We start from the raw sequence: 14767 nt of genomic DNA on the forward strand, positions 1-14767 counted from the left end.
GTAACCACAACATCCACGCCGTAGCCTTTCCCGTCTGGCACAAGCGACGTCACGAATGCGCCCAATATCCCAAGACGCATCGCGCTCTCCGATGGCTGATTTTTGAGCGCGCGCCCCATCGGGCCCCTCAGGGTGAAAAATATATAGCCATCCCTTCAAAATACAAACGCGCGATTATGATTTACGGATATCATTGATCATATTGAACCTATTTCTGACCATAATAGCTGTATTTCAAGTTTCGCTTCAGTATCCCTTTAAGCGCCCGTTTCCGGCTTGAGCGGCGTCGGCGTCGCCGTCGCCGTCAACGTAACCACGTGGTGCATTATGGGAAACGTCCTATAATGCACCGCGCCGAAACATTACGCGACGTTTCGCGCGTGAAAAAAGGAGGAGGGGAGGGGAGAGGGTACGGATGAGAAGGAGGGGCATACCCTCCCCTCAGTGCCCTTCCCTCCTCCTCCTCAAGAGCTGTGCTCTAAATCGGCGTTACAGGAAGTTGTAAACGTCTTTCATTTTTTAACTCCATTCTTAAAACTCCACCTGTGAGTAGAGCTCTGAAAAAATAGACAAATATATTTCTTTCTTTCTTTTCTTTTTCTTTTCTTTGAATTGAGTTGGCGTGCTTAGTTTCAAGTAGCGCTCTGATAGTACCCGGAGCCACGCGCTCCTGCGTTCCCGCTAACTGTGATTAAGGTAGTACGTTTGAAAATTGAATTTCGCAAGGCGCGCCGAATGTGCTGGTTTTTGCGGCCGCTGCCCGCACATCGGATGCTTGCAGGAACAAGGGCTCTGCAATGATGTGGTGACCTTTTGCAGCTGTTAGAGCGGATATTATTCACGAGAATTCGTAAAAATGAAGGTTCTCCGAAATTCTTTTTTGTTGCTGTTTTCTTTTTTTTTTTTTTTTCTTGTAGACGAAGTGTTGATGAAAAAAAAACACGAAAATAGGCGCACAGCCACTCTGAAATAAACGTATCTTAATCCTTCAACTAAAGTTCGAAGACATTGAATGGGCACCGTGTTGTGTTGTTGACGTTGTCTTTTGTTACTGTTGTCGTTGTTGTTGTTTGCTTGTTGCTTAGCTACCCTCGATGTTTATTTATGAGCGTTTCTGAGCTACAAAAGCAAGCTGCGCATAACGTGTCGGCCGTAGTCAGGAGACACGTCGATCGTGTTCGTGGTGCGGGCAGGATATGCAGGGCATTTCCGGCACGTGCCATACTGATATCTCTAGGATATAATCCCCGTGAGTGAAGGTGTAATTATCCGTAAAGAGCCCGGAAACTGCACCTCCTTTGGGTGACCGTAAGCAACATCATTCTTTTTTTTTTTTATTGCGTTGGCGTGTTCAGTTAGAGGTATATGTACGTTTTAAACGTGAATTTTGCGAGGCGCGTCAAATGTGCTGGTTTTTGCGGCCGCTACCCGTGCACCGGATGCCTGCAGCAGCAAGAACTCTGCCGTGATGCGGTGACCTCTTGCAGCTGTTACAGCGGATGTTGTTGACGACAATTCGTAAAAATGAAGGTTTTCCAGGGTTCTTCTGTTTTATTGCTGCGTTTTTTTTTTTTTTTTTTTTTTTTTTTTTTTATAGCTGAAGTGCAGACGCAAAAAACACAAAGATAGGCGAACAACAACTCTGAAATAAATGTATCTTAATCTTTCAACTAAAGTTCGAAGACACCGAATGTGCGCCGTGTTGTGTTGTTGATGTTGTCTTTTGTTGTTGTTGTCATTGACGGTTGTCGTTGTTGTTGTTTACTTGTTGCTTAGCTATCCTGGATGTTTGTATAATAACGTTTCTGAGCTGCAAAAACAAGCTGCACTAACGTGTCTGCCGTATTCGGGAGGCCCGTCGAACGTATTCGTGATCCACGCAGAATATGCAGGGCATTTCCGGCACATGTCATACCGAGATCTCTAGGATATGATCCCCGTGAGTAAAGATGTAATGATCTCGTACAACGCCCGAAAACCGCACCTTCTTTCGGTGATTGTAAGCAACATCACAACTGCATAAGGTAAATGGAAACGGTCAGCTAGAACGATACGGACAAAACAGAGACTGGTCCTATCGTTCTAGCTGACCATTTCCTTTTGCATTATGTACCAACTATCTCAACTTCAGCCTGTTACGCATAGGGTATGTTCACGTTTTGGCAGGAACACCATAAAAGTTATAATCCGCCTGTGTACAAGATTCAGCAGAAGCTCCTCAGCGTAAGGGCCACAGGAGCAACGTAAAGTGGGCAAGTGGTTGGGGAAAAGGGACAGCCCAATTAGGGTTTATTAACATGCTGGGAAGGGTAGAAACATGTTAATTAAGAGGAAGGAGATTGGAGTACAATTAGAGGCGGATAATTGTTTTCTGTATGGGGCACCAGAAACACTCATTAGAGGTGGCTGAAAGGCCGGGGGGGGGGGGGGGGGGGGGTCTGAACACTCTTCTGGGGTATGGGTATCAGAAAACAGGAAATAACCCGAGGAACGAAAATACAGAACACGCCATTAGGGCTGAATTTGAAGAGATAAGCATATTATGTGCCGTATACCAGAGTGAGAGAGAGAGAAAGACGTTAGAACATGTGGTTTTGTAGTGCATGGGATTAGTCGATCCTGCCATCCCTGAAGAAGTAACAGATCTGGTGGGAGTGCTGGGTTTATCAGGCAGGGATGAAAGAACTGAGGATAAAAGGGTTACAGTCACAAAGAGGTGGTTAGATCATTGGTGAAAATTTGCAAGGGGAAATTGAATGAAGTAAAGCTAAGAAGCGCAGATGGTGAACAGTCGAGACAGTTAAAAATTGGGACTCTATCATGCATGGCTCCGCGGTTCAAAGTCTTAATCCTGTGCCTCAGTGGGTTCGCTGCTGGGTTGACGCCGACAAGGCTTCACAAAAATTGTCGACTTCCTCGCTGGGCGTGTGAAGAAAGAGGGACAAAAGCAATTCTTTGGAATTGCCTTTCTGTAGTTATTGCTACAGTTACCAATACGGATGATTTTAGACTTGCAATTACTAATTTGTTACTAATCCTGGCAATTTTCTATTATTATATTTAATTTCTTTCTTACTCTTATATGTGAGTTACAGTGCCTCACTCCTGACTGTTATGCCTTGAGAAAAAATAATTGAAAATGAATATGAAACCAAACTGGAAAGTAAGGTCCAGGGTATTTTTGACAGAATATTCAAGGTTTATTCATAAATACCACGACTTCAGTTGGCAGATTTTTACATAGCTGTGAAAACCGTTGGCGACCGAGGCTTATAGGCGTGCACGAGGAACACTTGACCATCGAGGGGAGAGTCGCCGGCATCTTTTTCGGCCCACCATTTGGTCGACTCCTCGGTCACATCTTTCAGTAGGAGAGGGCTTTCTTCTTCCGTTAGAACATATTTCAGAAGATTGTAAGACATCTGTACGGCTGAAAAAAAAAAAATTGGCAGCGACCTTTATCTTTAAAGCTTTATAATGAATGAAATGATGATAGGAAATTGGTGAGGGAATTGCTTGTCACATGACTTATATTCTCCTGCTAAATTTAGCGGGGAAACCGACTGCTTTTATAGGTCAATTTCCTCCGCTGAATTTAGCGGGTAACTGATTTGGTGAGTAGGTCACGTGACGTCAATTTCCTGCAAAGTTTATCGGGGTAACTGGATTGATGTTTCGGCGACAAGACGTGAATTTTCCCGCTAAATTTAGCGGGGAAACTGAGTTGACGCATAGGTCACGTGCCGTCAATTTTTAGGTCGCATGACGTCACGTGACTCCACTTTCCCTGCTAAATTTAGCGGAAAATGCAGGAACGGACGGACGGAAAATTTTTGGAATTGGATTGGGCATCGCGGCCCGCAACTTTTTCTGTAGTCCACCGCAACTGAGCTGAGACCGAGTATGTGCATTCGGGTAATTGAAGCTGTGCCATTATTTGAGATAACGCAGGCGTAAATTATTACGAAGTTCTGTTACTCGAATGTTAGCCGCTACAAATTTTGTATGGACGTTTGAACATGGTAATGCTTTAAGTTATTGCATTAATCTAAATGCGCAAGCCTCACATGTCATATCTGGTATATATTTTGGTGTTCCGACATGTTGTAATGATGTCGACTGGAAGAGCAAAACTGACTAAAAAAGAATTACTTAGGCCTAAATAGAAACATGATATACACCCACTCTCGGAACTTTAAATTTAACGACAGAAATACTCACCAATCAAGTTCTCCAGGTTGGGAAATGTGTGCTCCATTCGCAGTACCTCACACCTTGTTGGCGTCAGATCGGCGGTCCTCAAAAGACCCTTGATGTACGAGATAAGAGCTTCCTTATCCATTATGTCTACGCTCGGAGGAATGGGCTTCTCGAGGATCTATGTACGAAGGAGAAATGGCACAAACCGTAGTTGATTATTCCAGGGTGTCGAACCGGAACCGAACCGAACCGAAAACCGGAACCGAACCGGTATTTTTTCCGGAACTGAACCCGAACCCGAACCCTTATATTGTTATCGCGATGAACCCGAACCGGAACTGAACCGGAAAAAAAAATAACGGTTACTGGCTCATGTCAAAACGGTTCGGCCACGCGCTGTTGACAATGAATGTCCTATCAATGCCATTTGTTTTTTAAGTGCCGTCAACTGACACACACCTCGCTTACATATTTTTCTTCTCCACTCAGTCTTAGGAATATAAACGCTGCAGCCATGAATCTTGACAAACGCTGCATTCATGAATCTTGACATAGGAACCAGTATTGCGCTGGTCGCGGCTTGCACGGAAGAAAAAAAATTAAAAGGCTGTGCAAAAAAAAAAAAAAGATCGCGTCACGGGATTTTATTTTCCTACAATCTCGTAAATCCTAAATGCTGCTGTGTGCTCATTTCATAACACGTTTCTAGAACGCGCGAGTTCTTGAAGCTTGCTTCCATCGGAATGAGAAAAGAAAAGGCTGTGGAGTTTGATAATAATGCATCCGGTTTCGTGTAGGCACTTAGAAGCTAACATATTTGTGAGACAGCGAACTCTTCTATTTAAATATTTATCCTATTACGTCCTTCTGGCGTTGCGTTCTGTGAAGTGTTTTTCATATTCCGTATCTTGTTTAATGAAAACTTCTTTAAGGGTCTAATTTGAGTTACCGAAGGCTAGTTCAAATAAAGAAAGCTGTATTTTTTCCCCACTGTTCCTTCAATTGCTTACACGCCGAGGTGGCGGGATAGTTAGCGAGTTCTACTTGTAAGTTGGTTTGTTAGGAGGTCGCGGATTTTACAGCTACTGCGTCGGACCCAATTAGATGAAGTCCGAATGCGTAAACGTCGGTGAGGTAACCTTTGAGTGCACATAAAGAAACCATTCCTGGTAGAACTCCCTGAGCCTTACACTACGATGTATCCCGTTTCGTATATGCTGATTTCAGATGTTTTATTTGTAATTTATTTTGATGTTGCAATTTGTCATTTATAATTTCCGAACCGGTTCACGAACCGGTTCAGCGCCCCGAACCGGTTCGCGAACCGGTTCACGGATCGAATTAATCGAACCGGAACTGAACCGGAACAAAATAAATTTACCTGAACCTGAACCGTAACCGAACCCGTATTTTTTTATGTTCGACACACTGGATTATTCACTGGTTGCACGAACCGCCACAAGCCCATTCAAATTATTCATAATCGGGTGATGAGAATATTTTTCTACTTTCGCTAAATACTATTTACAGCCCCATCTTAAAATTTATGACTAAATAAACTTACCATAGGTTTTTTTGTTTTTTTTCTAGGCAGCGGCAGTTGTTGAAAAAATTCGAGAAATAAGAGCATCGTTCATCCCCTCAACTCGGAGCCAAAGCAAGCGGCTATGTAACCTGGTGCCTCTCCTATGCCGCCAAAGTTAATCATAGCCACGCGCTGGGGTTGGCAAAGTAGAAAACGCATGCTTAGCTCCAGGGATTGTAAAGGCCGGTTCAGACATTTGCGTTTGAGTGCATTTGACTGCGTTGAGTCGAGAACCGAAAGCGAGTCACCGGCACATCTGTGCTTCGTGTGAAGCGTGCAATCCAATTCAAAGAATCATCTTAGCACGCGATATAAGTAGCAGGGATGTCCCTGCTGCCACAACGCAGTCAAACGCAGTCAAACGCAACTGTCTGAACCAGGCTTTAGAGTTCGGCTATTCTCACCACCGCAGTGGTTGGACACGAGCCACTACTCGAGTCTCCTCGGAGATATTGATTGTTACGAGCCGAAGTCGAGTGCTCCCGCAGTTCTCGTGTCCAATTCATAAGCCGCGCTCGACTGTCGTCAGGCGAGCGGTTTCAATCCCAGAATTACGTCATCGAGCTTTGCGAAGGCAAGACTTAAAGAAATAGTCCCCTTTTATCCTCAGAATTGCACCGCGACCAAGAAGCTTTCGAATCAGTGGCGGTCTGTGCGAGTATACTTGGGCCAGACGATACCCTATTTCACCTTATGATGTACCGCAGAAAGGGCTACACGCGTCCTTGATCTAGGGCAGATCTCGGCGGCGCAAGCCCTCGTGCATTAAGGGTAGCTGCTAACACTACGAGCTCGCGCCTCGAGCCTTCGCTGCGGTACAACATAACGTGAAACTGAGTATAGAACCAGCACGCCTCTGCAAAGTCAGGAACATTCCAACCCGATATCGTTTTATGACCCCCGTAGGAAACAGAGTGTGTAGCTTAATATGATCGCGTTATTTCTTGGCTTGTGATTCGTTCTTTGGGGTTGTTATAAGCAAATGTTGGAGTCACATTGGTTTCGGAGTGATAAGATGTTTACGAGTTGCCACCAACAGCGTTTTTTTTTTCTCTCTTCTTAGTACCTATAAATTAGTCTTACAATTCGCAAATCAACATTCTCAATAATTGTGACTTTTAGGGGCTGTAGGCTGCAATAATGATTCACACGGGGACTGTTTAAAGAAAACTTTACACTTTAAAGGTGCCCTGAGGAGGTTTGTAAGATCGCCTAAATATGGTGATAACTCACTCTGCTGGCTGTAAGCATCCTAGAACTCTCCTAATCACTTTATAACGATACGCGGTCATTTCCTCATAAAAAAAAGCAATCCAAGATCGAAACACAGCCAAGTCACCTCCGGCGATGGGAGGAGCATGTTGCGAAACCAGGGTCACTGTCAGCCAATAGCAAGTAAAGATTCCTCGCGCCTCCGACCGCTAGAACCGCGGAGTGATATCTAGAATGCGCGCGGCTCGTTGCCCACATAGAGCCCGGACAACCATTCAACACGGCGAGCGCGCGTTCAAGAGCTGACGATCGGACACATCACCCCCGTGGAAAACAGAATAAAGAAGACAAGAGAGAAGAAACATACTGCGCTCGCTTTAAGACGATTATTGCAGTATTACGTTCCCTATCCGCGAAAAATTAACATTTTTCGACAACAAAAAATTAACATTTCTCGATTCCTCTTATTTGCTTTTATCATATATAAGTGTACACACATTTTGTGACAACCCCCAGCGTCTGCAATCTCAATAAGATGTCGCGTTTTCATTGGTCACCTGTCGTCCTGGCTGCCGGAACAATGCTCCTCGCACCGCCGGAGATGTCCTCGGTGTGTTCGATCCTTGATTGCTTTTTTAATAGGGCAATCGGCCGCTAATCTTATGATTTATGGATTTCAAGGATGCTTAGAGCCCGCAGAGGTGAGTTATCGCCATATGTAGGCGATCTCGGAAACTTCCTCAGAGCATCTTTAAGAAATCTGACGCGTCACAAAGCGATTGGGGGAGCAAATTGCTGCAATCTAGGCTCGGAAAATGACGATGCTAAAAAATATGTTTAGACCTTAAGACTGAGCACGGTTAAACGTCATACTCAGTGCCACAGCGCAGACTATTCAAAGGTGAAACGTTTATAGCCTACAGGTTTTCACCAGAAGCCTCAAAAAGCGTAATCTTGATTTCCCCTCTAAACTTAGCTGAGAAAATGACGTCACCTCGCTCACGTGACCTATACGCAAATTCAGTTTCGCTGCTAGACTTTGCGGAAAGATTGGCGTCACGTGACATGATCTCACGTGATGCTATATAAAAATTCAGTTTCCCCGCTATGTTTAGCGAGAAAATTGACGCGTGTCCTATAAGCAATTTCAGTATCCCCGTTAAATTTAGCAAGAAACTTGACGTCACGTTACCTACACATTAATTCAGTTTACCCGCTACATTTAGCGGGAAAATTGATACGTCAAAAGTGGAATTAGCACCACTACCTCCACTAGCTCTAAATAACACTAACTCTACTCTAATTTTTAGTCTAACTCTAAATAACTCTAAACGTGTATTCACAATGGTGTTCAAATCGCAAAACACGAAGCGGGTCGGCCCGTTTTCATCATCAAACGCGCGTGAAATTCTATGGAATCTTTAAGCAACCGCGCTCGGAACCGCTTTGTGAACGTGGTTCTACCGCCAGTGTGAATACGGCGCCATTCTAGCTCAAACTCTAACTAACCCTAACTCTAACTTTAACTCTAACTTTAAATCCATTCAATTCTAACTAACTGTAAATCTAACCAACTTTAACTGACTCTAAATTGAACTAACGCTAACCGCCGAATTCACAAACCTCACTCCCCAATTGAGGCGCTCCTCCAGTTCCCCAAGGATGGCGCGAGCGCCAGCGCTGGCCAATCTCGACGACGGATAGGCGGCCTAGGCTGCTTATCTTTCGTCGGGATTAGACAGCGCCGGCCCTCGTGCCTTCCATGGGAAGTGGAGGGGCGCCTCAATTGGAGTGAGGTTTGTGAATTGGGCGGTAACTAACACTAACTAATGATATTGTAGTGAGTGCGCAGGCGAGCTGGTGGAAATTAACCATTCTGATGTTAGCCTGAGACTGAGGCAGGAAAAGAGGAAGTTTCAAAGTAGAAGAAAAAGGAACAGTCGAGGATACGTCTCTAACACAGCTAAAGACAAGTTTATTCGGTCACCCTCTTATATACACTCCACAATCTTCACCACAGAACCTTCGCGACCTCCAAAGCCAAAAGATAACAAAGAACTCATCTCTTTCCACCACAATAATCAAACGACCTTGACAATCCTACAAAGCCCCCTCACTAACACAACCTATCTCCTCTCTCCCGGAAGACGATCGACCTTCGCGTACATAGCACACCCTCCTCCTCTCCTCCCCGGCCCACAATCCCGAAACAACCCGGCAACAAAAGATACCAATCCACCTGATCCAAACCAAAGACACAAAGGAGGAAACAACTTACACCCTTTCACAATCAACTTGATTGTGAAAGGGTGTAAGTGGTTTCCTCCTTTGTGTCTTTGGTTTGGATCAGGTGGATTGGTATCTTTTGTTGCCGGGTTGTTTCGGGATTGTGGGCCGGGGAGGAGAGGAGGAGGGTGTGCTATGTACGCGAAGGTCGATCGTCTTCCGGGAGAGAGGAGATAGGTTGTGTTAGTGAGGGGGCTTTGTAGGATTGTCAAGGTCGTTTGATTATTGTGGTGGAAAGAGATGAGTTCTTTGTTATCTTTTGGCTTTGGAGGTCGCGAAGGTTCTGTGGTGAAGATTGTGGAGTGTATATAAGAGGGTGACCGAATAAACTTGTCTTTAGCTGTGTTAGAGACGTATCCTCGACTGTTCCTTTTTCTTCTACTTTGAAACTTCCTCTTTTCCTGCCTCAGTCTCAGGCTAACATCAGAATGGTTAACACTAACTCACCACTAACTCCACTAAACACTTGTTTTAGCGCTGGTGGTTTAGCACCACTAGCGCTAAACCAATAATGTTTCACGCAGCAATGCAATTGCGGGGCAATATGTGACACCGTTTTACGTGTAAACATACTCTTCAACGTCTTCGTTCTACGAGCTTGCTTTGCAGATTGCAACAAAAGTTGGTTAAAATGCATAACGCGCTTGAAAGAGGCAGTATTTTAAGTGCTTTGCGGGAAAGTAGACACAAATATCTCATAGTGTATAGACTAGTCGCGGTAGTTTCTTCAAGTGCAATATATGCATTAAGATTCCAGATGTCCGTAATGCCTATAGCCAATGGAACGTCGACAAATATTGGCCCTCAGAAGTAACGATTAGCTCTTCTTGGCGTAAATGTTTCGTTATCCTTAAAAGGGGCGTAACATTTGGAGGGGGGGGGGGGGGGTTGGTTACCGAGGGTTAAAAGACAGAAACTAAAAAAATACAGCTATTAACTCACCTCTTTGTACTTCTGCCAACGGTCCATTGCGGCCATTTTTTTGTGAAACCGCGTCGTAGGGCTGGAAGCGTTAAAGAGTAGAAGACACCCTCCTCCGGGTTTAATCATTCTGGCGACATTCTTCAAGGCCGTCGCTTGGTCCTTCATCCAGTGCAAGCAAAAGAAAAAGTAGACGCGATCGAACTCTCCGTGGCGCTCGACGAAATCGGACACATCCTCAGACGCAATGTCCAGGACATCGTAGCAGATCTTGGGATGGGCGAAATGCTCCCGCGCATACTTCACCATGTCCTCGGACACATCAACGGCCATGATTCTTCGGCACGGCGGGCAGCGGGGAAGAAGGCAGTCGCGCGTAAAGTCTCCAGGACCGCAGCCCACGTCGAGAAACTGCTCGTCGGAGGTGTCCTCACTCCCAAATGATCCTTGTAGTAATTCCAAAGCATCGATGCCATTTCGCCGCTGAATTTCATTGTTCACCACGTACTCGTCTGGCTCGAGGGTGCGGGAACTAGTCTCGTCTTTCATGGACATGTTGTAGACCGTAAACAGACTATCGGTAATGGCAAATATATATATCTTCGGTGGTTTGATTATAGTGGCGCTTGAACGACGCTCCTTTCTTTTCGCGTTCAAAGAGTGTTTTTTTGGCGTGACTTCAGGCTACTGAAACGAGGACATATAACCCTTGAATTACCCTTTGCGTTCCGCGAGTTCCTGATACCTAACTGCAGCGAGCGCTGCCCTCCGAACTTGTGCAGCTTGAGTGTGCAGAAACAGCTGGTTGCCACGAGCAGAACTTGTCGCGCTCTTCCGTTCGGCTCTTTATAGGTCAAATCTTTTTCTTTCTTTTTTCTAAGCAGGTTTTTATTTGAATTGGTCGAGGGGCAGAAATTTCAAACTAGGTCAATAGACCCTTTCAGAAATTCAGTGCCATCTGGTGGTTCGTAAAGCAGTTTAGGTTTTGCCCTATCAATGGCGGAAATGAACTTGTATCGGCACCGTCACTTTCGCAAGTCGACGGCACGCGAGGAATTGTTCAGTGTGAGTTCTTTCTCGATCACTTTCAGGTCGATGGTGACCAAGAACGTGCATTCAGAACAAAGCTCCAACCCACTGAGATGCCTCGAGAAAAGCCGATTGTGTGCCACGACAGATTGACTGAATCTGAGCAATTAGAAATAAACGCTTACGTAGCTCTTGTGTTCCAGCTCTACGTCGCGTCGTACTGACCCCCGAACGTACAGGCCTCGCAATATCCGCTTAGGAGCATCTTCAACGTCTTCCTTTATCAGTCACTAGAAGGCCGCCATTCGTATGGCACAGATGCCGTTCCACAGATGATGATAGTGATCAAAGTGGCCAGACTGAATTTCGGAAAGGGTCTATTAACGGAATGTATAGGATGCCTGTTGGGAACAAAACTGCGCTACTTATTTTATACAGCAAAAAAAAAAATGAAAGACGTTTACAACTCCCTGTAATGCTGAATTAGAGCGTAGCTCTTGAGGAGGAGGGGAGGGTACGGAATAGAGGGTATGCCTTTCCTCTCCTCCCCTCCTCCTCTCCTGCTCCCCTCCCATTTCGCGGAAAAAAATTCCCCGCTAAATATAGCGTAAAAATTTCCTCGACAAATTTAGCAGAAAAATTTCGCGTTAATATAGCGGAAAAAAATTCCCGCTAAATTTAAGGGGTAAATTTTTCCGCTAACTTTTGAGGCAAAGTTTTCCGCTAAATCTAGCCTGGAAGTTTTTCCACCAGATTTAACGGGGAATTTTTTCGGCAAAAATTAGCGGGACATTTTTACGCTAAATATAGCGGGACATCTATCAGCTAAAGTTAGCGGGAATTTTTCTCCTGAAGTCAGCGGGACATTTTTCAGCTAAAGTTAGCGGCAAACGTTTCCGCTAAATTTTGCGGGGAAATTTTTGCGATAAATTTAGCGGGGCATTTTTTTCAGTTGAATTTAGCGGGGAATGTTTCCGCTAAATTTACCACGGAATGTTTTTCGCTTAATTTAGCGGGAACATTTTCCAGCTAAATTTAGCGGAAAATTTTTCCGCTATATCTAGCGAGGAAATGTTTCCATTGAATTTATTAGGGATTTTTTTGGGCTAAATTTAGTGGGGAGCTCCTTGCGCTATTTTAGCGGGGAATGTTTTTCGCTAAATTTAGCGGGGAAGTTTTCAAGATAAATTTTTGGGAAATTGTTCCGCTATATTTAGCAGGGATCTTTTACCGCTAAATTTAGCGGAAAGATATTCCCGCTAAATTTAGCGGGGAAATTGTTCTGCTAAATTTAGCGGGGAAATGTTTCGGCTAAATTAAGCGGAAAATTTTTCCGTTAAATTTATCGGAGAAAGGTTTCTGCTAAATCTAGCGGAGAATGTTTTTCCGCTAAATTTAGGAAGAAAAAATTTCCTCCTCCTCCTCTCTTGTGACGTCACACGTGACGCCCTTATGGGAAACGTCCCATTATGCGACGCGCAGTTACGCCGACGCCAACGGCGACGGCGACGCCGCTCAAGCCGGAAACGGGCGCCTAATCGCTGCGCTCTAAAAACGTAGATGTATCTCCTATTGAGCAAAAACACGCTCTACTTTCATTTGATTGAAATCGACAGCTATACAGGGTGTTCGCGCCACTACCGCCCGCCATGACAGGGGGATAGATATACTTCCGATTCTCCCAGGTTTACGATGTGTTTGTGGACCACCTCCTAGATAAGAAAGATTAAGTGGTCTCCTGCTTCACTAACGAAGGCCACCGTAAAGCCACAGAGGGGACACGACCACGACGTCAGCGTTCGACTAGGAGTCGTGTTCTCACTGATTTGACACGAGTTCCAACCTGTTAAAACGGAGGTTCGGGCGAGTTGGTTGTTCATGACTGACAAGGAAACAGCGCACCCTCAAAACAAGCACTCTAAAGCTTTCATGCACACAAAAGAAAGAGCCACTTACATAGAGCTGACTGACAGCTCTAGGTTACATTTACAATTTTTGTTTTCGTCTTTCTTTGTGGACTAAGGTTTCTATGGCAAAAAAATTGCCCTTGTCTTCTTCCTTCTTCTTCCTGTGTTTTTGTAATATGGAAGCTAAACCCCACAATTATTGTAAGGCTAAGTACTCTAGTTCTTTTTTTGATAACATTATAGAAGGAGATCTGACACATCTCTCCTCTTGTCTGGCAATTTTCTCTGCTTCCATAATTTATCTTGTTAGCTTGTCGTGGTTCCTGCCTAACACTGTGCGTTTCTCCAGCTGCGCAGAGCAGCCACACTGTCGGCAGTAAATTCCCAGGTCTCCGGAGCTTTTGTTGGTGATAGTGCAGTTGTGCTCACGAAGGCGATCGTTGACGCACCGTCCGGTGTGTCCTATGTGTTGTCGTCCACAGGATAGAGCGAAGGAGTAGACTACCTTTTCGGTACACTGTACGAAGTTGTTTTTATGTTTGTTCGTGCACCTGCAGGACTGTGGTTCTTGTGGGTGTATTTACTCTCTTGCACAGGCTATGAAGTTTGTTAGGGGCTGAGAAGACGATTTCCAGGTTAACTCTATTAGCTCTTTTCTTTAGACCGTGTGAAAAGTTGTGAATATATGGCACAATGATCGGTTTTTTGGCCCTGTCTTTTTCTTTTTGTTTAATGTGGTCCTCATGTTTGATGTCTTTGATGAGTCTTTTGGCCACTGATGTTAGTAAGGAGGTTGGATATTCTGCGCATTTTAATCGCGAGAGTTGTCCGTTGAAGCCTGTTTGCATGGAATGGCAGCATGATTTTGTAATTGCGTTGTTGAGACTTAACCGCGCAATGCTCCGCTTAAAAAGTTTCGAGTGCGCCGAGTTGAAACGTAGAAGCGGCTTTTTCCCCCTGGGCTTATAGGACCAGCAGACATGATAAGGTAAAATAAAGAGTCGCAGATCCAGAAATCTTAACGAGTGTTCAACTGGAAGTTCATGCGTAATGTCTAAAGGGTTCATGCAGCCTTTAAAGCTGTCTAGAACTTCGGCAACCATGGTTGTAAAGTCGTGATCATCGGTTTCTAGCACTATTAAATAATCGTCAACATACCGGAAAATTTTGATAACTTTGAAGGTTTCTAAGGTGTGCTGTAACTGCCTGTCTTGGTGGGCAAGATAGAAGTCGCTAAGGACAGGGGTAATGCATGATCCTATGCAGACTCCCTGCTTTTGTAGGTATGTGTGAATATTCCAAGTAGCGAACGTGGATTTGAGATAGAGGTTAAGTTCAAAATTTCTCCTTGGAATATGCCTGATGCATTCTGGAATGCAATAGTGCCATAGGTGTCTATGCTCTCCTCAATGTACTGTAGATGACTGTCTTGGGGCAGGGCATAGTATAAGTCCTTAATGTCGATGGAGAACACTTTAAGCTTTTTCCGGCCCTGATGCTCATGGAAGAAGGTGAAGACGTCGTAGGAACTTCCGATCAGGTACGGATCGTCAACGGTGAGCATATTCAGTCTTTCTTGTAAATATACGGCCACTGACTTTTGCCACGTTTCGTTTTCAGAAATTAG

At 44.7% G+C, this 14767-nt stretch overlaps 1 protein-coding gene across 1 annotated transcript; it reads right to left on the reverse strand.

The window, feature by feature from the left end:
• Positions 1–3236: 3236 nt before the first annotated feature.
• Positions 3237–10759, reverse strand: LOC120850361 (juvenile hormone acid O-methyltransferase-like). Its single transcript, XM_040222835.1, has 3 exons — positions 10226–10759; positions 4222–4378; positions 3237–3430 (listed from the first exon to the last, which is right to left on the reverse strand). Exons 1-3 carry the CDS (start codon positions 10757–10759, stop codon positions 3237–3239), a joined length of 885 nt encoding a protein of 294 aa, XP_040078769.1.
• Positions 10760–14767: the final 4008 nt, after the last annotated feature.

This window comes from Ixodes scapularis, unplaced genomic scaffold, assembly GCF_016920785.2.
Source record: "Ixodes scapularis isolate PalLabHiFi unplaced genomic scaffold, ASM1692078v2 PGA_scaffold5__190_contigs__length_132052651, whole genome shotgun sequence".
Classification (NCBI taxonomy): domain Eukaryota; kingdom Metazoa; phylum Arthropoda; class Arachnida; order Ixodida; family Ixodidae; genus Ixodes; species Ixodes scapularis.